The sequence below is a fragment of the Nesoenas mayeri genome (genome assembly GCF_963082525.1).
Source record: "Nesoenas mayeri genome assembly, chromosome: 4".
Taxonomy (NCBI): domain Eukaryota; kingdom Metazoa; phylum Chordata; class Aves; order Columbiformes; family Columbidae; genus Nesoenas; species Nesoenas mayeri.
Window position 1 is genome coordinate 28,509,680 of NC_137540.1, and position 26,909 is coordinate 28,536,588.

At 41.9% G+C, this 26,909-nt stretch overlaps 1 protein-coding gene across 17 annotated transcripts in view; it reads left to right on the plus strand.

Annotated features, from left to right (window-relative positions):
• ADGRL3 (adhesion G protein-coupled receptor L3) overlaps positions 1-26,909 on the plus strand; it is a gene marked incomplete at its 3' end in the record, with an annotated part of 226,145 nt that overhangs the window by 146,409 nt on the left and 52,827 nt on the right. For 7 of the 17 annotated variants that reach the window (XM_080343264.1, XM_080343265.1, XM_080343267.1 and 4 more), the window contains 4 exons: positions 6,163-6,468; positions 8,776-8,879; positions 15,818-16,003; positions 19,524-19,562. In XM_080343264.1, coding sequence (XP_080199390.1) covers positions 6,163-6,468; positions 8,776-8,879; positions 15,818-16,003; positions 19,524-19,562 — 635 coding nt within the window. The remainder of the gene's footprint in view (positions 1-6,162; positions 6,469-8,775; positions 8,880-15,817; positions 16,004-19,523; positions 19,563-26,909) is intronic. The other 10 variants (XM_080343254.1, XM_080343266.1, XM_080343263.1 and 7 more) reach the window with 3 other exon arrangements.

The following is a 26,909-nucleotide window of genomic DNA, read 5'->3' on the forward strand; positions in this document are numbered from 1 at the left end:
GAGGAATACTGTGGATCGAGAGAAGGCTTTACTCTTTTGCATTAACCAGTCATTTACTCACACAATAATGCAAGAGGATCAAAGTCTTACCCATCCTCCTCTTGTTTTACTGGATTTCCTAGTTATCTGTGGAAAAGCTTAAGCCTTTCCCAGCACCTGCTGAACACCTCAAGGAGAGGTAAACAAACAGTTGAGATTCTTGCAGTTAATTTTGTGCCTCAGAGAGTCAGGCTCCTGCCTTTAGGGAAAAAAAAAAAAAAAAGTCTGAATTTTATTTGAAGATTTAAACATGTATTGATTTGCTTTGTGCTGACCATGAGGATCCATCACAGGTGACCTTTGTCCTCTCCTCCCATTTCGAGCCTGACCTGATACTTGAAAGTCTGTTATTTCATTCATTTCCAAATGAGTTCAGTGTTACACTCTGGGTTTTTTTTAGTATTCCTGGCCTGACAGATTTCCGCTCATTATAAATTACTCTGTCTGCTTCAGTCGCATGCTTTTTCTCATTTACATTTAAGATAATGGAAGAAGAGTTGCTTTTGATGATGCAAGCGAGCTAGATTTTGGGTTAGCATTATTATAAAGTGAGAGTTCTGGCTGGATAATGTAAAATATGTAGGGATTTCAAGGTTTTTGCTACCTGTAAAGCACTGCAATGACTGGAAAAACTAATATGCTGCTTCTTTGTAAATTGATGAGACTTCTTGCTGCATGCATGTGATGTGGAAGCCTCCAGGCTAATCACATTCCAGGTCCCAATACATGCACTAAATGGCCCCGTGGAAAATATTTAAAAAACAAAAATATTTCAACATATTTGATGCTGAAGAGAGGGGAAAAATAATATTTGCTGTAGACTGGGGTATTTATTCTATGTTACCTGGGAGAGCTGTAAAATGAGGTTTAGGTTGCATGCAAGCTCTTTAGCCCTGCATTGTGCCAGCAGTTTTATCCTGTACTTACAATAATATCTGTTGATATATAAGGCACTCTGCTGTGTTTCAGAACCTGATACAAATGGCTTGAGGATTTTTTCCGCTATTTTTTCGCTATGCTTTTGCGTCTTGCAGTCATGTGAAGATACATTCACATTCAGCTAGACAGTAGCTATATTTTTAAGATAATGTGCATTGTACCAGGTCAGACTTTCATCTCTCCTCTCAATTTTTTTTCACATGTTGAGTATAATTTCTTTTTCCATATGAGAGGCAGGTTCTTTTGTTCAAAGTAATACATTTATGCTTTGCAGTGACATCAGGTACTTAATTTTATAGATGTATCTATTATATTATATAGGAGACTGCACACCTTAAAAATCTCTAAAGGATATTATTTCCTTTTTTCATTTCTATGTCATCCCATCTGCTTTTCTTTACCATTTTCCAATTTCTTTGGATTTTACTGATGCTGGTGGGGATCCACAATGCCTTTGTTGGTAGCCCAAATGCATCAGGTACACTTTAGGCTTCCAGACCAAGAGTACATTATGGAAAATCCCTAAGATTTTTCCACCTTAGGCTTATGTATGGTCATTTTATCATCAACCCAGTGTCCTCCCGCAACAAAAAAATAACTTCCTGGGATGCAGATGTGGGATGCTTACACTAGATGTGAAGTGGTACCAAGTTACCTGTGTCCCAAAGTATTGGAGGCTGGTATGAAAATGAGTGATCCTTGAAAGTGTTACCCACTAAAACACCCTCTATATTGCACAGTTTGTTTATTTGCCATAAATCCCCTTCGCTGAAGCAAATGTGTTTTTCATAGTATTAATGGCTTTCTCATTGTTAAAGCTCTCCACAGAACATCAGATATCTATAAAACACATTTAAATGCTGGTCCTGTAGTTAAGCATTATTTAGGAAGATCCCAGCACCGACATGAATACAGCTATTAGAATTGAGCTTTACAAAATATTGACGTTTCTACAGAAGTAATAAAGAGTTTTGGAAAGGAGCTAAACAGCAGTTTATGGTTTGTCAGATAAACTGCTTTATTTCTTAAAGTAGCTGAATATTGATATTGTCACAATGGAGTTTCGTCAGCTGCTTAGGATTGGCTTTGGAGAAAGATTTTTTTTTTTTTTTTTTCTGTTTAGCATGGGCTTGTTCCCTCCCTTCCACCTATCACTTCAGGGGCAGAAAGCAAACCACTGGTGGTAATGAAGTCCAAGCTAAAATGGGTTAGAGACAAAGGAATATAAGTAGCCCTAACTCCACCTTTAATATTTTTATGGTTTATTCCCTTTCCTCTCTTTTATTTCAGCTGACCAGATGAAAGTTGGTACTTTCTGCCATCCGGCGGTTCCAGTGCGTTTTCTCCTTGGGTTTGGCAGTTTTGTGCTCTCTTCCTTGAGATAACAGCATCGCACAATCATGTTGCAGATATTAATACAGAGCTCACAGGGGTGTAGCTTGGAAGTCACGAATGACTGAGAATCAAAAAGTCTAATCTGTCCTTTTGAAAGCCGTCCAATTTCTTTTTTTTATTTATGGTGTTTGAACCATTTCACAAATTGGAAAGCAACTGTCCAGCCATTTCACGAGCAGATTATGATATGTTTAAAAGAGGCCAAGGTATTTATCTGAATGCAATTGGCCATCTTGCTGACTAACATCTATATTGGAGATATTACACACGCAGATGAATGGAGACTATTCGAAGGTGATAGTTTTCTCCTATTAAAGTTGTGTTTGCAGCTTGCAATCAAAGGAACACTTCGGAGAGCGGTATAAGCCAACTGCCTTTGGCTCTTGGAAGGACTTGATTGGGTAGGTCAGAAAACACTGGGGCATAAATAGTCTTTTTACGACTTCTGCAGCCACATCTGACAGTGTTTTGGAGAACTGGAGAGATTCAAATCTAGATTGCCTAAAAATAGCTCTTGAACTGAACTCTCAAGCCTGTTAAATTAGTCCGTTTATAATAAATCTGGATCTACTGTCTATTAGATCAGCTCTTGTATAATCTTTTCCTGTTTACCAGGCCGATGGGCTGTAACCCTGTGCCAATACCAGTTAAAATGTTGTGAGATGCCTCTGAAGTTACACGTTTTAAGCAGGATCCAGTAATTCTTAGAAAAGGAAAAAGAAAAAAAATAGCTTCTTTTACTCAAATGACAACTGAAATGGGGACCTGACACTAAGAGCTGTTGGGAGACAGAGAAGGCATTAAGCACTCACACACATGCATACATAAAAACCCTACAAAAGCATAAAAGTTGATATTTCACAAAAAAACACCCAGGCTGCTGTTTGGGTTCTTATTTTTTCAGGCAAAGCATAGAAGTTTGTGATAATAGCTTGAACATTTTTAACAAAACGACCTTTCCGTAGCAATCCGGAATGCCTAATGAACAGTTGATTGTTGTCAGAAGTGTCAAGTTTTTATTCAAAAAGGGCTTTGATAGACATCTCTTTTGCCCGTTGGACATATTTTTTGTCCTGTATGGTGGCTGTTTTGAATGTATTAATTGTCTTCCCAGGAGTTGTGGTGCATTGAGAAAGGAAGAGTTGGAGCAAGTTCCCTGGACTTGAGCCTGTCGTGATGGTTTTGCACCTTTCAGCTCTCATTCTTTGTCATTTAGGTTGATGTTAAATGTTCAAACTGAGATTCAGAGGTGAAAAAAGCATGTTAAGTGATTTTCCAGGCCACGTGTGGCCAACTGTGTTGATGGATCCCTGCTCTTGCTGCTCTTTGGGATAGCACCAGGTTTGCAGGGCTTGACCTGGGAGCTCCTTGACATCAGTCGTCCTTTTCTGCCACTTTACAGAGAATTGGTGAAAAGCCACCCCCCCAAAAAAAGCCAGAGAAAATGGGAAAATACTTATTTTCAAGTAATAATTATTTCTTTCTATTTCAGAAAATATTCTGAAATGCCTTTGAAAATGCCTGTAGGAAACTAATTCCCATGACATGCGTTTAATTGACAGGGAATTGAAAAACAGCTGTGATATAATCCTCTAACTGTATTAGGTTTGGGGGTTTTTTGTGCTGCTGCTTTCAGGATGTGCATAAACCTTCTTATTTGCTATGTAAATACAGCTTGCACCATCTTTCAGTAGAATAAGAAGAAATGATAAAAAGGAATGCTGTAAGCCAAGGATGCAGTTGCCAGATATGAAAAGGGCAAAACTAATTACTGAGTACAGTGGGTCATATTCTGAATATATATTCTGAATCTAATTGAAGATATCCCTGCTCATGGCAGAGGTTTGGACTAGATGAGCTTTGAAGGTCCCTTCCAACCCAAAATATTCTATTATTCTACGAATACTTAGGTGCCAAAAGGAAAAAAAAAAAGAGAAAAGGTAGCTTGGTAGCAATCACAAGTAGTCTCACTTGCAATCAAAGCTGCTTTAACAAAAAAACCCCACTTATTTATTTGTCCTATGAGCAAATCCTTCCTATGATTTTTCTTCCACCAAGGAAAATTCCCCTCCAAGGGAATGAGCTCTTGGTAAAGGTTGGGAAATAAAAGAAAGAAGAAACAAACCTAGACGTAAAAACTGAGTCTTACCCCAAAGCTCTGTAAACTCTGGATATGGCAACACCTGGTGAAAATAAGCAGTAAAAGTAAAATAATCAAGATTATATTCTGCATTTCTAGTTGCAATAGTGTTGATGGTTTTCAAAGGTTACTGCGAGCAAAGATTTTGTTATTAAATTAAATTAATTAGTTAAATTAAATCCTTCTGTTAAAGCAATGCCTCAATGCTGCTTTTCCCCAAGTTAAAATTTCACAGTTTATTGGCAGCCTGAGTTAATCTGGAGGTTTGATCTCTGTCCTGGGCTGTAGGATTGAGGTAATTTTGCACAAGTTGCAGTCTCTTCGTGATTTTTGCTTGGATTTGAGAATCATTTATATGTAAATGATCCTGATGTCTTGTTCTTTCCCTTCTTACCAATTAATTTTGGTTTCAAGCACATAGTTGTGCGAGCGAAATGGACCAGCAGGGCTTGTGAAACTGGGTGCTGGTGGCATGTGGTCACGTATGCTGGAGCTCTTTACTGGATTGACTCATTGAATATTTTCAGATTATTTTAGATCAGTGTCCTGGTGCTCAGGTGGTTTAGTGCCTTTTGCACTGTTGCTCATCTTTATGGAGGCTGCAGGAGAAGATAATCTGTTTTTTTGATGGACAGTAGAGCTGGGATTTTTAAATGGAACGTTTTCTTGAACTAAAATACTGATCCTTCAGAAAATTATGTTTATGATGCTGGGGGCTTTAAAGTTTGAGGAGAGAATGTCTCAGACTTGGGGTAAAATTACCCAAAACCAGAGCAAGCAGATGCTTCAGCTGTCACTTTATTTATTACACTGGGGCAGGAGAATTGCTTAAATTACTTAAATCACAAAAAAACCTCAGGTTTCTTCAAGACCAGTACATGTCAGGGTGATGGAGGAGCAATTGGGGGCAGCCTGCCTCAGTTTCCCCACCTGAGATTTCAGGTCAAGCCATAAAGAAATCTGCATGAAGTTCTGATCTAAGCGGATACCTTGCTCTGTAATAAATACAAGCCAAAAGAAGGTGAACTTCCCTCAATATTCACCCGATGCGGTACTTCACACAGCTATTGCAGGATGTAGGATGGGACAATACGTTTCTAAACCGGGTTCCCCACCTCTTGCTGCTTAGCTGCCCATCACAGGTTTTAAATGAAAGAGCCTGTTGAGGTTGAAGCTCTGGAGGATTCAGCCGGGCTGGTGGGGCTTGCTCTGGAGAATAGCCCTGGGTTCATCCCTCTGTTTTGGGGATGGGTTTGTGGTGTGTTTTTTTTAATTACACTATGGGAAAAGTTTTTCTCTTCAAATCAGCTGGTCTTCAGCAAGACTGAAAAATAAAAAGCACTTTTGTTCTGGGTGTTCCCTAAAAGATGGAAAATAAGATTTTTCTACACTAAAATGCCAGGAAGAAAAATGGGGAGGGCATAAAGTGCTGCTTTATTTTCATCAGATGCTAGTGCTTTTGGAAAAGCCTTTGTGCTCCAGCGACCATGACCCCCTTGGGTGCTTCTCTCACTGCCTGCTCCAGCTTCTCCCAGTGAGGTGGCTGTGCAACCAGCCTTGCATCGGCCGTAACTCCATCCTCACCCTCTTACACTTGAATCCTTTTTCCCCTTCTTCTTTCTAACCAGCTCTTTGTGCCTTTATTTCAGGAGTATTGACATCAGGGGCGTTGGCCCCGGGGAGCACCCCCAGCAGCACCATGCCACGGGCGACCACCAGCAGCACCGGCCATCCCACCACCACCTCAGCTTCGGGCAGGAGGAACAGGAGCACCAGCACACCATCCCCCATGGCTGACATCCCTGAGGAAGTGACCACGCACCTCCTGCCCGCCTCGTCCCAGCTGCCGCCGTCCGGTGCGGAGAGCTGCAACTCCGTGGAAGCACGGGAGATTCTGTGGTCTCGGACCCGGCAGGGCCAAGTGGCGAAGCAGCCATGTCCCATGGGCTCCATAGGTGAGCTGGGGAAGGATCATAGAATCATTTTGGTCCGAAGAGACCCTCAAGGTCATCGAGTCCAACCATTAACACAAGCTTGGCACTAAACCATGTCCCTAACAACCTCATCTTCACGTCTGTTCAACCCCTCCAGGGATGGTGACTCCACCACTGCCCTGGGCAGCCTGTTCCAATGCCTGACAACCCTTTTGAGGAAGAAATTGTTCCCAATATCCAATCTAAACTTCCCTGGCACAACTTGACACCGTTTCCTTTCATCCTATCACTTGTTAATTGGGAGAAGAGACCTGCACCCTCCATGCTACAGTCTCCTTTCAGGTAGTTGTAGAGAGGGAGGAAGTCTCCCCTCAACTTCCTTTTCTCCAGGCTAAACAGCCCCAGGTCCCTCAGCCACTGTGAGGTATCTCTGTTTGCCCATGGGCCACATTGCAAGCATGCAGCCAGGTTGCACACGGGCCCCTGTGGCTTCAGGGCATCCATCGGTGGAGTTGGCCAGGGCCAGAGCTTCAATATACTGAGCAAGTCGTGCAGGATTTTTGACATCCTGAGCTCTGGCCAAAGGAGGGCACAAGCTTAATTAACTTGTGGGGTTGAGGTTGACACGTTGTAAGAGCTTCTGCCTCCCTAAGTGATGTACAATGTACCCATTATCCCTGGTTTTGTAGCCTCTGGGCTCATGGTCTGATGTGTTGATGACTGAGGCTTTGCTTGTTTGGAGAAAAAAGAAAAGCAACAGAAGTTAGATGTTGATGAAGCTCCGTGCAGTACCGTTTGCATTTCAAAGGCCATGGCCAGCATTTCCCAGCACAGATATTCCCAGATCGCACTCCTGAACCAGCCTGAGTGATTTTTTCAAACTGCAGACAGTGCAATCAGCAGGGAAAGTGGGGGAGGTTGGGGACAGGGGGAAACAAAGCCAAATCTTTCAAAGTGGTTTATTATTTATTGGATTTTGCTCCTTCTCCTCTTCCTCCACTAGTAGTTATCTTCCAAAAGGTTGCTTTTGGAAATTTACTGTCCAAATTAAAACACAATAGAACAAATAATGGAGTTTGGCATGTGGTTTAGTTTGCTGTATTTTAACAAACACAGTTTTCCACAATTATTTATTTTTCAAGCTAGTCTTGTTGTCCAGCCCTGAGAAGCAACCTGCCAAGAAGAAATCAGAAGGGAGAAGAAATTGCCTGAAAATAAGGGCTGGAGGGATCTGGCTTGCAGAGGGGACTCGATTAATTCTCCACTACATTGCCCTGGAGAGCCATTCGCACTCGTGTATGTGAATGACTCTCTTGAATTTGGTGAGGTCAGACTGATAAAATATACATTAAAATACAAGGGTCGTGGAAAGACATCAGTGGTGAAAATAGGTAGGGAGCATTTTTGCTGTCTTTCCAAACCCTGCTTGGTAAAATGAGTGCAAAAAGTATCATGTGGTTCCAGAGAGGGGAAAGGATGGTCTGAACTGAAGCTGTGAAAAAGGAAAGAAAAGATAAAAAGGGGAAATGAAGGCTGGAGGCAGGGAGCCCTTTTCGAAGCACAAGAGCTAAGGACTGGATGAAAATAGCTAAGGAAAGAAAAAAAATGTTGTGGACAGGGGATGGCAATAAGCCTTTCCCATCTCTAATGTGAGTGGTTCATGTGATTTGTTAAAAGCTGTGGTATATTAGCAGTGGGACTCTTCCGGCTACTTTTGAAGGAACAAGCAAACTCCCTGAGTTTAATCGGCACTGCCGTCAGGCCTGGCCTATAACTCACTTCTCTGCTGAAAAGTCTGACTCTGCAGGGCAGAGCACTTTACAGAATGCCGAGTCTTTAATCTACACTACTTTCTTGCTTTTTTAAAGATCTTTAGCTGCACCATTTCAGATGCATTTCTCTTTGTAAAAGCCTGAGGCACTTTGCTGTCTTTTGTAGCTGGGACCTGGGCTGGCCTTGCCCAACAAAACCGTTGATGGTCGAGAATTTACGTCTTGGCGTTTGTCGTGTTGAAACCTCTTCATGTTTCCAACTAAATGGTCAATTAATGATTACTTGGAGCAGTAAAATCTTCATAAAGCAGCTAGGAAGTTGAGCTGCAGGGTCTGCACCTCACAGGTCTTCTATGTCTTACAGCTCCTAAACAGGAAGGTGACGGGAAGTTGGAACACTGGGATGACGTGGAAGTGTCTTGCTGAGGTTCTGAGCACTAATAAGTTTCCAGGCTTTGTGTGAGGTGTCTGTCATTGTGAAATTTAGCCTGTGAGATGGAGTCCCAGGGGCAAAATGCATCCAATAACACTGAATGCAGTGACTTTCCTCTTCCAGGTGTGGCAACTTTCCGGTGTCTTGCGCCAGATGGGATCTGGGAGCCCCAAGGACCTGATCTCAGCAATTGCTCTTCTCCCTGGATCAACCACATCACTCAGAAGGTAAAACCTTTCCTACATATTGACCATGCCAAGTCTGTGCACTGACCTTCCTCCACTCCCCTGTGGTTTTCACATCAGGGGACCCAAAGTGGCCCACAATCACACATAAAGCGTGAGCTGTGCATAAGAGCCAGGAATTACAAGGAGAAGGTGAGACTGTAAAAATCTGATGGAAATTAAGGCAAAGAGAGTGAGGGAAAGGCAAAGGAGAAGGACTGAAAAGTGGAATTAAACTAGAGTGAACAACAGGTCTTGTTTTTAGCAAGAAAAGGAGGAAGAGGTGCATGGACATATGGAAAATAGTGATTCATAGCAAAATGAAAGTTTCCCTTTCATGTATCCCCAAGGATTTTCTCAGGCCAGGCAAGCAGAGGATAAACCGCTAAGCTGAGAATCTTTACTAAAAGAAAGACAGGCTCAGTATGGAATGTTTACATTGCGTTTCTGGCTTTCTGTTCTTAACTTCTGCCCAGATCATAAAAGGACTGATGGAATAGCAAACAACGCTGCAGTAATGCATATCTTTTGACCCTCAAATATCTTGATGAATGTTTTGTAGGACTTCATCATTTATCAGTGTTAAAAGTGCGTTAACATGTGACAACAGAAGTTCAAGACAAGCGGAGCTTATTTAGTAGCAATATGTTGAATGTTTTTGTTATTAATACCCAGTGATGCTTTCAGCTGATTTCATTACATAGACCAGATGCATGTTTACACTACAGAGCCTGTGGGCTGAATCCTTATTACAGCAATTTGTGGGGATTTATCCACCACTTTAGCTGGATTTGAGTCCCAGTGTTGTGGGCCGACTGTCCTTCTGCTCATCAGTAAACAGGATGGGGTGACCCTACAGCTGAGACTCTTTGTCCTTCTCCTCCCTGTCTTAACCAAGGCTCAACAATCTGCAAATTGCTCGTATGTACATCGCTGATCACCCCTATCACACTCCATCTTTATTTATCACCATCCCTCTCCAAAGGCAGAGGAAAATATAATTAACGTGGGGCTGCTGTGACACAACAAAGCCCACAGTCCCTCTGTCCCACACAGGAAGGTGCGCAGCTCTCCTGCCATCTGCTGCGGCTAGCTGATTAATAAAATCTGCCTTTGCTGCCATTAGCAGCTGTGTAGCTCTTGTTTTATGACCGACGTACTTATGCTGGAGGGGTTAATATTACTTACTCCAGCCATAATTCACCCAGGCAGCTGGGAGACCTCTCACTGCTTGGTGAAGATGGCTAGGCCATTAGCCATTAGCCAAGGAAATAATAGCCTGCGCTGATGAAATCTCCATCAAGGTTAGATTTATTTTGTTTGAAGCGCCAGCTAGCATTTGCGTAACAAATGAGCCCTATTTAATTTGTTAGGTACTTTCAAAGCAGGCTAAAATTGAAGAGCCAGGTTTTCACAAATGCCCAGGAGATCACAATTGGGACTGGATTTTTTTAAATTATTATTATTTTTCTGGAGGAATTTAGTTGTGTTCAGCTTTGGGAACCTTCTGCCAGTCAGTGGAGAGACTAGGGGGATCTGCTAAATGTCTTGTGATTTCAGCTTTTGATTCCTGGGTTGGAAGAAGGGTGATGGGTACCCTACAGGGATTTCGTCAAGCCAATGAGGATGGTAGGGAAATGCTGTGCTTTTATTCATGTCTCTAGAGTGAAGTAGGGATTATTTGCTCACTTCCTTTCTTTCTCCTGCTGTGCTCAGACCACACATGGGGTGTTTGCCTGCTTGCATCATGGGATGCGGGTTTTACAACCCTCTATTAGCTTCCCTTAGAGTTATTGTGCTTGATGGAAGATGAGAACAAATGTCCGCTTCAGCAATTCGTTGGCCTCTTGACATTTACTTTAACTTTATTGTTGGTGCCTGCCATTCCCTCATAACGTAGCAGGAGAATAAACTTGCCAGCGTGATTGAATTATGCACTGCTACCTGAGTTATTTCTGGAGTCAAGCAGTAAAAGGAAGCAAAAAGGTCAGCTTTGGATACATCACATAATCCAGATCATGAGGTTGTACATTCCCCCTCAGCCTGTTTGTTTTACCTCTTTCTTTCATCGTTACCAGGCTTTGCACAGTGTGTGACTTACCTGAAAATAGCTTTTCAGTTGTGAGTCCTTCCTGGGAGGAGAAGGCACCGCTACGCTCAGCTTCTCACAACTGATGGAGAAGAGCACTTTTTTTTGCAGCAGAACAGAAAGCATTGTGTCCCTCCCGAATGCATGAGAAGCCTCAAACCTGTAAATCGAAAGCCACCCATGTTCCTATTACAGAATCACAGAATAGTTTGGGTTGAAGGGCCCTTCTAAGCTCATCCAGTCCAACCCCCTGCCATGAGCCGGGACATCTTCACCCAGATTAGGTTGCTAAGAGCCCTGTCCAGCCTGGCCTGGGATGTCTTCAGGGATGGGGCAACCACCACTTCTCTGGGCAACCTGGGCCAGAGTCTCACCACTCTGAGTCAAAAATTTCTTCCTGTCCAGCCAGAATCTCCCCTCCTTTAGTTTAAAACCATCACCCTTTGTCCTATTGCAACAGGCCACGCTAAAAAGTCTGTCCCATCCATATTGTCCTCCCCAAGATGACATAGTCACAAAGACAAGACAAACCTTGGAGTTCAAAGTACCTTCTCCAGTTCTCGTAAATCTGCTAGGATGTGTATGGCAGAGAGGTGGAATTTGTGAAGGACCTCAGCACATCATCTTGTCCCGATGACACCATCATGTACTGGATGCAGCAGGTGCTATGGTCGGTGAATTGTTAAACAGACCTTAAATGCAGTTTACATTGTTTAGATATCATGATTTCAAAAAATGACATCACCTCCATGGCCTTTCCAGCTGACTTGTCCATCTATATGTCACTGGTTTTAAAAATGCTGCTTCAGTCTTTCATACCATCTTTTTTATATCATTAAACCTCAGGCTGCAGGAAAATATTTTTGCCTTTATGCGAGTTCGCGGCTGAGGAAAACATGCAGGCCGACTCAATGTGAGTGATAAAGCATGATTCAACTTTATTGCCCGGGATAGCGCGTATTTATACCAAACACCATAATTATGCATACTTGTCTCTATCTAATAGGATTAGCACTAAAAGGTTACATTTACTTACTCTTTACTTTACTTACTTACTTGGGTTTAGCTAACTATGCGCATTCTGCATTCCTTCTTCTGACTCTTACCTCTTCTCAAAGACATTCCCCAGTCTTCTGGCTCTTCAAAGACATTCCCCAATCATTCCCCAATCTTCTGGTTCTTATCTCTTCAAGACATGCAGACCCTGCCTTAGTCAGTAGTTTTCCATTTCCCCCTTTCCCACAGCCTAATAGTCAAGCTAACTAAGGCCTACTTATGTCAGCTAGAATGGGCTCTGCTCGTACAGTGGACTCATGGACTCATGTCCATGCTCCTTGAGCCAATCCCTGACACCTTTACAGCCGCTGGTGTTTCCACATGTGTGTCCCCTTCCCAGCCTCTTTCTTGTTTCTTTTTAATTTTCTTCCATAAATCCTTCTTTTCTACCATTTCTCTCATTTTTATTCCACTGCCCTCTTCCACAGTCGGTTCCCTCGCAGGAAGGTAGGGCTGGAACAGCAAGCGATGCTGCAGGACTGTCATCATTTTAGCAAAAATCACCTGAAACCACCAGAAATCAGATTTAGTTTGAACAGAATGTATTCTTCTATCCCAGAACGCTTTTTGAATTTTAAATTAGTTTTTTCCATAATCAAGATGGAAAATGAAAAAAATTTAGTCTCAAGTCAAAAAGACATGTATTATTTTTAATTTCCTTTATTCTTTCTTGAGCCTTCCAGCTACAAGCTCCATTACTTGCACATTTTTTCCGTGACTTCTTCCTTGCCTCTCGACTGCCTGACCCTTGAGGAACTTCCAAGGATTGTTCCTTTGTGACTATGTCAGTATTTGAGTTCAAGAATATTATCTATTTTGGAAGAAACACCTCATGAGGAGCTCGTCTTCCCCACAGCAATAATAAGAGGAAGCCATAGAGAGGTGCTTTTTAAAAGGGAATAAGTTAGTAATGCGTCTTCTTGGGCAGTGGTGAGCAGAATTATGTAGCATTTAAAAACAAAAAATAGTTCAGTCCTGTTTTTCTAAGAGTCCAGACATATATCTGAGGTCTGGAATATTCAGCCAGCATTTGGGACCAATAGCGGAAGCTGGATTTGGTGGGACAGCATAGGAGACACTTCAATTCCAGCAGAAAATGCTCAAAAGAATTGGTAAAATAAGCATTAGCATGTCGTATGGCCATCATTTTGGAATCCCCTGGCATTATGCACACAGGCAGGATGGAAAATGCATATCAACGCTGTTGTAGTGACTTGGAGGTGCATTTTCTGGGTGAAGGGGTTTAGAAAGTAGCTTCATTGACCAGACATGGCATCCCAAGGAAATAGCACATCCCTGCGTTTTCAGGAAATCTGGGTGTGTGAGATGAATTTGGGTGAATCTTTTTATGTCCCGAGAGTTCATAGGTTTTGAGCTTTAATGTGCCTTTTCCTGGGTGTTTCTTCAATCATTGTCTATTTTGGAGTGTGTGTTTGGTTGCACTAGAATTGCTCAGATTTACAAGTATGTCAGCTTGCATTGGTGTGTGGGCCAAGAGGACATCTGCCCATCAGATGTTGGGCAACATTTTTTTGTTTTCTAACATCTTTCTAAAAAACCTCTTGCATCCCTGCAGTTTTCCTGGAAGGCTGACAGAAACACCATATATCATGGTACATGTTGAGCTCTAGCAACGAACTGCAGGAAAATTTGGAAAATATATATATATATATATATTTGTTTGTTTGTTTGTTTTTAATGTAAAGGGATTTGATGCAGTCATTCTGTAAAGGTCTAGGGGCCAAGGGAAGAGGTGAAAGTTCAGACTCCGTGCTGACATGTGATTTTCTTCATCTGCTCAGGCGAGCAGGATCTGGTTTCTGTGGCATTAGCCTCGAGTATAACAAGGAAAAAATAATTCCATCTTTGCATATATATTATCGTTGCTCTAATGGGAAGAACAACACATTATCTGCTTTATTTATCTTATCTACATCATCATATGCTTTAATTCTCTGAAGATGAGCACATGAGCATCTTGAGTTAGATTTCATTAAATCAGATGGGCTGTTGCTGTCAAATTGATGGAAGTTAGTTATTCATTTATAACTCAGCTAATTGATTTACAGAGAGGTAGAAGCTCGGCCTGCAATCTGTCCCTGGGATCTCGCTTTTATAATAAGCACCAGAAATTGAGACAACAAGAGAAATATCTGATTTCTAACTGTTGGTAGATAAAACAATTGTAAGTTTCATATGAGAAGCCCTGCAGAGTTGGTCATTGAGCCTTCCAGAGAAGTGGGAGCTTCATTTAAATGTCGTCCTATGTAACTTCTTCTTATCCCTGGTAAATTCCCCATAGATCTGTGTTCCAGGTCACAGAGCAGTATATAACGAAAAAAAAAAAAAAGGAGGTGGGACCAGCTGCCCTGTCCCCAGTCCCTGTGGCTCAGGAGAGGAAGGGAGCACCAGGTGGAGAGAGCAAAGGAGAGCAAGAAAGGGGGAAAAAACACAGGGGAGAGAGAATTTCTCAAATAATACAAATAATCACACAGTGAATTTCACTACAGGTGATTCATGAGACTTATGACTCAACTCAACAATAAAAGTCTTCTAATAGGAGGTTCAGCCAAACAGCCTGCTTGGTTTTCCCTTCCAGCAGACCTCTGCTTGAAACCTTAAGCCTTTTGCTCTGAAGTTAATGTGCTTTATTGTACTGAGAATCACCAGCCTCATTACAGAAGTGGTGTGGTAAGGAGCACATCTCATGTGTGCAAATGCTGTGTTAAATTAGCACCTGATTATTAAACCCACATGATGGGAATGGTGAACGTTTTTCTCTTGTTCATCTGGGTTATGTCATCTGGTTTTGTTCCTTTCACAAGGAACTTTTTTTTTGCGCAGGAGTGGGAACAAAAATAATCTCTTCAACTATGAAATAGTCTTCTGGAATCAGAAACTGCTCTTTCTTGACAAGAGAGACTATTTACATGGGCTTTTTTTCCAAGTGGCATAGATAAGGAAGCAGGACAAGCTAGCTGAAGCCCTCCCTAGCATGGCCAGAGAAGCAGCTGCCCCTGAATACCAGCAGTGCCCTACGAGGAGAGGATCAGAAGTGGTTGTGTTGAAGCTACTATGGTGACCCTAGGTGGCAAACCCTATCCAAACACTGTACATGATCAAATTATGAAAGCCCTTGTCAAAGTTTCCTTCTTGGGAACTTTTCTTCTTCTTTTTCTCCTTTTTCTTCTTCCTCCTCTTCTCCTTTTCCTCCTTCTTGGTCTTTTTCTCCTCCTTTTTCTTCATAATCTTTGTTGTTGTCTTCTCCTTCTCTATCGTCTTCATCTTTGTGGTCTTCTTCATCTTCTTTGTCTTCTCCTTCTTGTCTTCTTCTTTATCTTCTTCATCTTTTCATCTTCTCATCTTCGTCTTCTCATCTTGGTCTTCTCGTTTTTGTCTTCTTCATCGTCTTTGTCGTCTTCTTCTTTGTCTTCTTCCTCATTGTCTTCCCTTCCCCTTCTCCTTGCCTTTCCCCTTCTCCTTGCCTTTCCCTTTCTCCCTGCCTTTCCCTTTCCCTTTCCCTTTCCCTTTCCCTTTCTCTTTGCCTTTCTCCTTCTCCTTCTCCTTCTCCTTCTCCTTCTCCTTCTCCTTCTCCTTCTCCTTCTCCTTCTCCTTCTCCTTCTCCTTCTCCTTCTCCTTCTCCTTCTCCTTCTCCTTCTCCTTCTCCTTCTCCTTCTCCTTCTCCTTCTCTCCTTGTGGGCAGTTGACTTATTTAACGCTGTGGGGGTGGAAGAGACTGGAATAATGTCACACTAACAGCCAGGGACAACTTTTTCCCCTGTTTTCTCAATTGCAGATGAGGTCAGGAGAGATGGCTGCCAACATTGCCCGGGAGCTTGCAGAGCACACGAAAAACCACATGTACGCTGGAGATATCACATACTCGGTGTCCGCCATGGTCCAGCTGGTCAACTTACTCGATGTGCAGCTCCGAAACCTTACGCCAGGTGGGAAGGACAGCGCTGCCCGCAGCTTAAATAAGGTAAAAACCTGGGAAGGGTTTGGCTCTCCCTGGAGAGCTGTTAAAAATGTCTTTCTGAATGGTTACCATTTGAGAGCAGTGATTCTTTCTTAGTAGACAAGAGTACCTGGCAGTTTTTCGTTTGCAGTGTGTTTTATTTTGCTGAGAAAATAAACAGTTGTAAATGCCAACTGTACTATTGGTTCTGGGAAATGTATACCTGTAGATGTGTTGAGATATGAACTCCAGGTACCTCATTGTGGTCTCAGCTCTCACAGCTCAATATGGGAATAACTCCAGTGACTTCGCGGCAATTATTTTGGATTTGTGCCAGCGTGACTGAGACCAGAATTTTGCCCAGTGTTTCCAGTGCTGAATCTGTCTGTGAAATGCCATGTAATATGATCCAGAAAATGTGAATATTTAAAGCAGCAAGAGACAGAGAGAGTCTGAATATTGATTTTTTTAATTTTTTTTATTTTTATTTTTTTAAAATCTTGTAACATTGCAAGATACTGGATGTGAAGGTCAAATGGCAGCTTATATGCATGAATATAAAAAAAAAAGCAGACAGAGCCATTTATTTACACTGGAGGTATATTATCAAAGGCACATAATGTGCCAGCATACTTAATGCTTAAGGTGTTCGGTATGGTTTAGTATTAGAGGGTGTTTTTAGTGATGATCTCTGACTTAGCCCAGAAGCACCTTTCTGCATGATGACACTGTGGTTTCTGTGCCCCCCGTTTGAATTATTAGTTCCTTTTGTCATTTCCAGAACTAAGTGAAATTGCTACATACTAAAGGTGCAAGAAGTTGCCAGTCATGGGAGGAAATCCTGGCTGTGGAGTCTGTAAGAATCCAGTTCAAGTTGAGGTTTTCCTTAGTCCAAGGCCCCTTTCATCACTGAATTTCACCTTAACGTAGGGGCTAGGACTTGTATAGGATTCAGATGGTGAATTGTGCAGGTCTGGTCACCAGATCAAGGAGCAGATGAATTCTGTGGCTACAAGCACATGGTTCTGTTGGCCATCCAGTTCAAATAAAACCCCAAATTTTATTCTCAGCTGTTCTGACAGCCCTGTAAGTGAGAACAGAACTTGGTCCCAAGGTTGTAGAGGGAATAAATGATCCCAGCTAAGCCTGAAATTTCTTGTTTGTCTTCTGAAGAGAAATACATGAAGCTGTGTTTTTCTTGTAAGTTATTATTGTAGACTTAACTCTGTTTTAAATGCAAAGGGCTTCTGGATTGTTTAAGATTAGAGGGAACTGAAGTCCTGCATCTCATGTGCTTTGCATGTGCCGTGAATTGGGTTTATCTCGATGCTTTTAATTAGCACTGCTTCCAGCTATTTTATAACAACATAGATAATAATGGTATTAACTGTTACATCAGCATAACATTATTTGTTATAATCATGCCACAGTTCTTTGTTTGAAATGATGGTGATGCCTGATGATGTCAGGTAAAACCAGCAATTAATGTCACCTACTAATGGGTTTCACGCTTGCTTTTCTGAACATGCCCTAGTCACACCCAATATTTTGTCACTTCAGCTTTGCCAGCACATATTTTTCATCTTTTTTATATCCTATGTCCTGATATTTGTCTTAATGATGTGAAATAAGGCTGTATCACAGGTAGGTTTTTCCTCCCCCCGTGCCACCAGCTTTGCACAAGCAGGTCCTCCTACAAATCAGTTCCACTCCACATTAAAATTCGGGACTGCGTGGAGTCCTGCAAAACAGCGATGTGAGTCAGTGATCCAGATGACAGGCTCGGTAATTTGCGTGCTCTCATTCCCTACTTAATTCTTTAGAAGAGCGACCGCTCTGTGTTTGTTGAAGAAGGCGTGAATTCAGCTTGGAAGTAGTATTGCACAAAGAAAAAGCATTTTCCCCTTCACCGATCAAGAGTTTAAAAAAAAAAAAAAAATCATTTGCAGAGTTTTGTTTAGTCAGAAAGAATAGAATAAAGTAAGCACTAGCCATTAAATATTCTTTTAATCATTAAAGCAATCTGGGGATCTGACAGTAATCACCTGTGCTGTTTTGTACTTTTTTTTTAACAAGCTGATGCACAATGAATTGAAATAAACTGGCATGATCGGAATTTTTAAAAGCCATCATCTGTCAGGTACTACTTCCCTGTCACAAAAGCGTTATGCTTTCCATTGGATGAGGCTTAATTAAGGTAATAATTGTTGTATTGCAGACTGACGAGACCCTTGAGTGGATAGCTCTGTAATTTTCAGCAAGCCTTTCTTTGATCTCCGTTTGTTTCTCTTAAGTCTTCGCACTGGACAAGTTTACCCAGAGGAAGATTTCTACTGTTACAAATTGATAAATTAGATATTGAAATTAGGCATTCTGCAATACCTGGGTGTATTTTGTTTATTTCGGAGCCTCAAAACTCTCAGGCACAAAATTAGCTGTACTGATGGGATTGCAGTGCTGTGAGTTGGGAGCATAAGTTACCCTGAATTTTCACTGATGTGCCATTTCCAACCCAGGCACATCAGCAAAAACAAACCCAGCAAAGCCAGCAGCCAGGTTTTTGCAGGGTTTAGTTTGCAGCGATGCAGACAGCCTACAAAATCCTAGGGAGGTAAATTGGTGCCTGCTTAAATTTCATCACATGAATATCAGGCAGGAGGCACACAAGTGCATATCCAAGCACGGTGAAAAATATGGCTCCTACGGAAAAGGTGAGATCCTTTGTGGAAAAATTATTCAGCATATAAAGCATTTAGGCCCAGGAATCACAAAGGAAAACACAACTCGGTATCAGAGAGGCCTGGAAAATTCATTCCTGAAGAAGCAGTTTAATCCATAGGGGAGATAAATTCATGGTTATGTCCTCCTCAGCAGCCCTTTACGCTATCAGGAGCCCCGGGCAATGCTCTCCCCTGCGGTGCGATGTGTTATCGCTCTCGCCATGTGCTAAGCCTGGCTTTAAGCAAGCTCACAGCAGTGAAGCTGAAGCGCTGTAGGTTTTGCCTTGAGCCAAAGACCCCAGCGGGTGTATTGGGACAGGTCCCTGCGACTTCATCCGGTATCACAATGCCGTCCTGCTCCTTGCTCCCTGGAATTAATCCCGTTCATCCAAAGCTTGGTTCTGGCACACCGTGCTGTCTGACTGCAGAGTTCACATTTCTCTTAGGTAAATAAGCATCAGCCCTGTCCTTTCAAGCCTTGTTTGAGGTGGAATACCATGTGTTATCTCCAAGCCATAAGGAAAATGCTGTCTTGTGAGCATCTCCACTTCTGCGCCTGCTCCCATCTAACAGCTGCTCTTGCAAAGTTGCCAGCCTGTGCTTTATTTCACTGAAAAAGGTCTAACCCATCTTTCTGGAGCCTTCTGCCACAGCCTAACTCGCATGCTGCCTTTGCTTTGTTTGGTTTGCAGCAGCTGGTTAAAAGAGAAATGAGGTTTTTAGCATAAGGCGGTTTTTCTTCAATTCTTTTTTTTTTTTTCCTTGTTCTGTCACTAACTTGTTTTTTCTATTCCGTCTTTAATCTGCTGTCTTTATGGACTCAGCTTCAGAAAAGGGAGCGCTCTTGCAGGGCCTATGTCCAGGTATTTCTTGTGTTTTTAATAAACATGTCCAGTTGTTTGACTGAATGATTGTGAAGTGGGTCTTGTCTCATGAATAATCTGATTATTCCCATCTTTGTGGCAGCAGGTTCTAAGGTTAAGGTTACAGGATAATAGTTTCATTCTTCATCTCCTCCCACCTGCCTGATTGCTTGTGGACTTGACAAAAATTTCAGGTAAAATCTCTAAACCAGAAAATGGCAAAAACTACAGGAAAGATCTGACAAGACCCGTCGGGCTCAGCAGGACAGTCTGGACACATGCAAAACAAGAACGCAAACCTCCTGCTCGTGAAGGTGTCTCCAAACCAGCCGGGTTTCACTTACGGCATGTCACTCATATAATTCCTGCCTGCCTTTTTTTTACGTCTTCACCTCTTACACTTGCAAATTTAGAAACAAATTTCACGAGGAAATAGGCTTATATTGTGTTTTACGTGAACAAAGTCGAGCCCCAGTGCTTCAGGAAGACCTGTTTGTAGGCTTTTCAAGCATGAGGCCTCAGGTTATGTTATTTATCCTGTCACCTTGCCTTAGAGCATTTGCTCCAGTGACTTGGATATAAAGCTGTTTGTCTGCGATGGGTGAGTTAATGCTGCTTTAAGAAATATGAAAGTTTTACCTGCTAATTTCTATCTCATGCTTATTGACTTTGATGTTGTACTTATGGGTGGTTGGTTGTTTTTTATACGTGTATGTATAATATACAGGGGTGTAAAAATGGGCAGCTGTCTATACCTGAATTTTCCTGCAGAATCCAACTGCCTATAGTGGGTATTTGCTTTATTTTGTGAACGGGTATTTTGTTTCATGTGTGGGATTAGACAGTTTAGATTTGTAGGGCATTCAGTTTATCCTTAATTTCAAGGGCTCCTTCCCTTTCACTTGGAAAGGCGGCTGGGGTATCGAAACATTAATCATGCGCTGACCTCTTTAGTAGACAAAAAATGATGAAAGCTCATTGCCTGAGCTGTTTAGTATAAACATGGACAAAGCTGGTAAATAAATTGAAGAGGACACTCCCATAATGGAGGGCTTGAAGAATGAATGAGATGACCTAATTGAACTCTTCCAGCTCTGCTCTGTGTATTATACGGAAGTAAAATAATGTAGCTAGACATATTTTTGTACAGTATGTTTCCATTTGGAAAATCATGTAGCTGAAGTAAAAAAAAAAAAAATCTTATGAGGGAGAGTTTGTCTGTAATAGCAATTAAATGTCACTACAGATATATCCTTTACCAGGCAGCGAAACATCTGGGCTGGCTAAGGCAATTTAACAGAGATTTTTCAGGAAATCTTAAATGGGGAAGTCCTGGACCTTGTGAAATCAATGGAAGATGGGAAGTCACTGAAAAGTACACCACTGATGGTAGAGAAAATAGTTTTCAACCTTGCTGACATGATCCCATTGTCATGAAGAGCATCTGTGGCTGAATTTGGCACACAGGGCTGGAAATGTACCTTCAGCCCTGCATTCCCTAGCCCAAAATGAATGAATAATACAAATAAATATTTAAACAGATCTGGCAATTTTGTGAGTTATTCAAAGATGAGACTGTGGGAATTCCATATCAGATTATCATTTCATCTCTCTGAGTAACTCTATAAATAAAGCAAATATTGATTTAGTTTGTGCAATGTCACAATATTTGTTGAGTTAAAAGCTCAGGGATTCTATTTGCCAGAGACAGATTTTACAAATGGTGCTCCTTCAGTTGGAGATGTGGTAAATGATCCTTTTTGTCTCAAAAATCCAACAAGAACTAACCCAACAGGTGGTAATCTAAATACCCGTTAGTATAAAAACCAGACAATCGTTGGGGTATTTTTCACTCACAAGCCTGCCACACAGGCTTCAATTCTTGATGCTAAGAGTCAACTAGACTGAGCTGAGCAAGGTGGATGTCTGAGATGGATGGAGTGAGTGGCTTGGGAAAGATGCTCCATTGGCTAAGGAGAGGTTTAGATGGGATCTTGGGAAAAATTTATCCCCAGAAAGGGTTGTCAGGCATTGGAACAGGCTGCCCAGGGCAGTGGTGGAGTCACCATCCCTGGAGGGGTTGAACAGATGTGGAGATGAGGTTCTTAGGGACATGGGTTAGTGCCAGGGCTGGGTTGATGGTTGGACTCAATAATCCTGAGGGTCTCTTACAACCAAAATGATTCTGTGATCCTTCAGGCTCCTCTGTAAATCAGTATGCTCTGTTTTGTAATTCTGGGTTTATCTGAACAATAAATGGTGAGGATTATGGAGGTGTGTGAAGATCACCAGAGTTTCTGCGTACAGATGTCCTCGGAGCCACCAATGAAGCTGGTTCCAGGTAGCAGACAGTAGGGGGTGGTTGCAGTTGATATTGTCTTTCTGGTTCTGAAAGTTTTCTGAACGCTTCACACTTGGAATGTGGGCTGTTAGAATTGCTGTACTAAGCGGAAAATGAAAGGCTTTCCTCAGAGGATTCAAGGCATTAAGTTTAGAGCTGAGTAGAATGAGACATGTTGTGGGATTTTTTTGCCAACCTAGTAGCTGTCAGCAGAGAGTCAGAGACTTCACCAGTAATATTTAAAGTGGATTAATTCTGTTTGTCCCACTTCTTTCTTGCTTGCATGGCTGGTCCCAACACCCTTGAGGACTAAACGAAAGAAACTTGCGGCTCTGAGGGGGAGCGTAAATTGAATTATGCTGCTGTTTACTTGTGTCCTTGTTGTGCCTGCAACAAGAAAGGCTCTCACTCCCAGCTATATAGAAAGTGGCAAATTAAAGAGGATTTTTGAGTTCTGTGTTTGGTCACTTAATTGGCTGCATGACAAAGAACTCTGTGATGCATGTCAAACAACTTTCAGGGTCATCTAATAATTCGCTCGATTTCTGATGCTATTCTGCATGGCCTGTGAGGAGGAAATTGGCTACCAGTGTGCATCCATTGTCGTATATTAACCATAGCTTCAGGGAGCACTTTTAGCAGCTTTTTCAAGAGATCAAGATGTTTGCCCATCAGCATCAAAGCTCCCCAAACTTTCCTTTAATATAATTAAAAGGACAGCTGAAAGAAGCATGATTTGCAGTGCGGTTCTGGGGTTCGGTAACCCCTCTGTTAAAACTCATTGAATTTAATATACTTCACAGCTTGAGAAGCCCACACTTGGTTTGTGTCAGCAAAAGCAAAACCAGAAATCACTACCCGGCTTGCTTCTGCGGCGGTGAGCCCGTTGTTAGGGGAGAGGAGGATCAAAGTGGCAGCCTTGGCTTTGTCACCAGACTCCAAATTCTTCATAGAAATATTTCTCTACCTACAACTGAGCTACACCTATGGTAATGCATCCACATGTAATATAGCAATACTGAAAAAAAAAATCACATTTTCTGTGTTGCTATGTGCTTAGTCTTGGGCCGACGGGGGAAAGGATATCTCATGAATTTCCCTTGAAGGCGTTGAATGCTCTGTAAAAAGCATTTCTCGTTTGCAAGCCCTTTTTCTTTCTAGCAACAGCTTTACTCACTTCCTACGTGTAATTATTCTAACAGTTGCTCATATAGTCTCAAATCCCGAACAGCAGGGCAGGAAATACAGATGATTCATAAACGTGGTTCTCAGCTTATTCTGCAGGGAAGATCTCATTAGGTGAAACAGATCATATGTTATTTCCTTCTTCCCAATCAATTCCTTTTATTTCAGTCCTACAGATGCCTTCTGACCTTAAAATATTCTTCATTGGATACTAAGCAAAGCAAAGCCATAACCTGTAATTTGTAACCTTCTTTTATTTCTCAGATCTTGTATTTTTTTGTGTGCTCCCATTAGGAGATTATTGGTACTTCAAGGCCAGGGTTGCAAACCTTGCATACCTAGTGCAAGAACATTAATTCCACAGTTAAGCATTTTGGAGATGGCCTAATTTTAATAAAGGTCAGTGGCTTTATTCTCACTGCAGTGGGTTCTCAGCATCCCTGAAATTCAGATCGTTTCTGAGTCAGTGCAGTTCCTGTAGCCCCAGCTGAAATCTGGTACTAGACATAAGTTGGTGCTTCTGGGTTGGTTTTAAAGGCAGAAATGAGATGAGCAATAGATATTCTAATGATTTTTTTTAACCACTCATTGCAGTTAGCTAGTTTCAATCTAAATATGTCTTTGTTCATTTTAGCGAATATTAGAATTGTTTTGTGATGATCTTATTGTTTTGTAAAAAGCCTTAGACTAGGCCTCCCTGTAAGAAATTGTCTCCAGTGTGCTTACTTACACTTTGACAAGAGGCAGATTTTAATTTGGAATTAAAAGAATAAATTACAAGGTGAAAAACTATCCAAGAGTGAAGAACCTTGTCAGACAGATTGGAAGGCACTTCTCATCTAAGAAACAGGATTTAATGCCATCATTTAGCCAAAATGGTGTTTTCCTTGTTTAGGAAGCTGAAGAAATAATCTGTTTTTGCTCCAAGTCTCACAGAGCAGGTGACCGTTTGATTGGTGACCCCTGTGTAAGGGGTTTGAGGTGCCATTCATTGTCCACGATAAAAAGACATGTTATTTCCTTTTTGATGTAATAACCTTGCCAGAGCAGCTCCTTGCATGACCACATCCATGATTTCATCCCCATCCTCTTCTTCAAAAAGCCTGTTCTGGCTGCACCAGGTACACTCACAGTCGATGACAGTTTCTCTTGCACTGTTGCTTCTGGCCAGAGGCAAGAATCGTACAACTTCCAGCAGAATCTGCCGTCAATGGCATCGATTGTGCCTTTAACTCAATTAGTTTGGAGGCTTGCAAATATTGATAGTGTAAGAAGAGGGTTTGTTTTAGCATTCTGTGTGAATACAGAATAAAAACAGCTGTTCTCAAGCAAGGAAGTAGGTAAGCTTTTCTAAAGTACTGCTGCTCTCCAATAGGAAAAAAAGAAAAAGGAGGGTAACATTGTGATGATTGAACCATATCCACATTTCAGTGCATCTACCCTCTGACAGGTTTTTAATTTTCACTGCACACTGGGGACCTGAAAGGCTTCTTGTGCTTTTTTTTCCTCCACTCATTTGCTATAAAATCTCAAACCTTAAAAAGTGGGATAGCAATACCCAGAACCTCAGATCACAAGCGATGTTTCTTTCACACACCAGCCATGGTTTTAGTCTAAGGATGCAAACCACAGCTTTGCTACTGTCGCTTCTCCTATCCTAATTTTGGAAAGCACCTTGCATCAAATATTCCCATGAGATCAAGGAAGACAAGTGTTAGCAGTATAAGATGGGGCTTTAAAAGTTATAAAATGCAGATATTTTAAGGAGAGATGTCATTGCAGAAGCAGTGCTTTAATGCCGTGTGCCACTGCTATAGGAGGTAGGACATGGACTTAGTTTCCATGCAAATAATGTATACAATGTGTTCTGTTTACTTGTAAGCAAGACCAAACTACATATTTGAAAGTTACCCTTCTATCAGCTGCTCAGCAAGAGTTCAAAATGAACAATAAAGTTTGAGAGATGTCCTAACTCCAGGAGAGCTGCTCGTTTTCCAAGGTTAGGGTGGCTGTGCTTAAATGCCATGGCACAATGTGGACTGGTCCCCAGTTTGGCAATGAGATGAGTAGGTCAAACATCTTAGCCATTTCCAGTGTTAGTTCCCAATTAAAGACAGATTTTACATCACAGCATCTGCTTTTGCCAGGGAGCAGCGCTTTGGCTGTTGGTACTGTGAGAGGTAAATAAATGGGTGTGGTATCACTGGATATAGACTCCCTTCTAGGTTTAAACTGTGTCTCACATAGCCAGATATTCTCACCAGACATTTCTAGAGGCAGAGAAGAGAAAAATAAATGAACAAGTAAAATTCAGTTTTATGGAAATCAGTGGGATATATACAATCAGTCTTTTGGTAATATATAATTACCATAAGGCTGCTAATTAGTTACCTTTTGACAGTGCGTCTTTTACTACCGATTTATGTCTGAGAAGGAAGGTTTACATTTCGTTTCTGTTTCATAACCTTTAGACGAAATCAAGAAGCCATGAGCATATGCCTGTATTTGGGAAAAAAATCTCCCTCTGCAATTTATCAACATTTATTTACATTGAATGCACAAACTGTGGTGCTGTATAACTGCATAACGAAGGGGATCACTATCATGGGATTTGTCTTGGGTGCTCAGTGCATTCTTGCTCTTCTTTCGATGTCCAGGTGTAGCCACTGCTGGAAAGAGTATATTCAACTCAGTGGACCTTTCATCTGACCTTTTCATGTGTGTTGTGTCCTTCAGGGACAGGATTAATTAATTTAGGCACCTAGATGGGGATGATACTTGCTGCAGCTACTTCTGTTTTTAGTGGGGAGAAAAACTAGAGAGTGTCTGGGTGCCTGCCTTGCCTGCATTAGGTGGGATCAAACTAGGTCAGACCTTCCCTAGCTCATTCTGAGAGTCCCTAGCTTTAGCAGGATCACCAGGGGTCTCAGGTAAAACCAAGCCCACCATCAGCTCACTGATCTCATGCCTTCTTCATTTCAAAAGTCCTCTTAACCTTCCTTCTGCTGGTCATGGAGATGCTTTACTGGGAGATTGGCAGTGCTGCTTCTTCTGTGGAGCTTCAGCAGACCACGAAGCAACCAGAGCGGGTGCCAAACCCACCTAAACCACAACAGCTTGGCTTAAATGCAAAGACATAGTCTGATCCTTGTCCCGTGTTCCTGCCTTCCTGCAGTTCCCTGCACAGCTTTTCCCAGTTGACCTCTCGGTCTCGAGAGATGTAGTTGCTTTAACAGCTGTTTTGTTTCATTTAAACACCTACCTCAGCTCCTGTCCAAAACACAAACATTTCATTAGCACCTCATCTCCTTGGCTTCAACCCACGGCACTCAGCTGTAATGAAGTGCCATGCTCCGAAATATAATGCGGGAGCACTTGATTAATGCACTGAGGCAGGTGAGAGAAGTGACCCTCTGGGAAAAGCTATGGGCTAAATTCATCTCGGATGTCATACCAACAAAGATAGTCTACCGGCTTTGCCTCTGTCTGTGCTAGACACCTGACCCAAAGTCCTTGGAAGTGTTTCTGGAGGCTTTGCATCAAGCCCCGCATCCAGAGTGACATCAAGCGGCTGGTTTTAGGTGAGTATCCAGAGGATGCTCACCAAGGGGTGGGGAGCACACATTGTGCTGGAGGCAGCACATTAGGACTATTTGGTGTGCCCCATCAAATCTTGCATGTCCAAATATTTAAAAAAAAAAAATCTGGGGAAAAATCTTTGCAGCAGATGTTTCACTGTAACACAAATATTTCAGCATCTGTTTCATGTTTTGGCAAACACATGTTACCTTTATATCCAGAGCCAGAAGCTGGATCCGCCA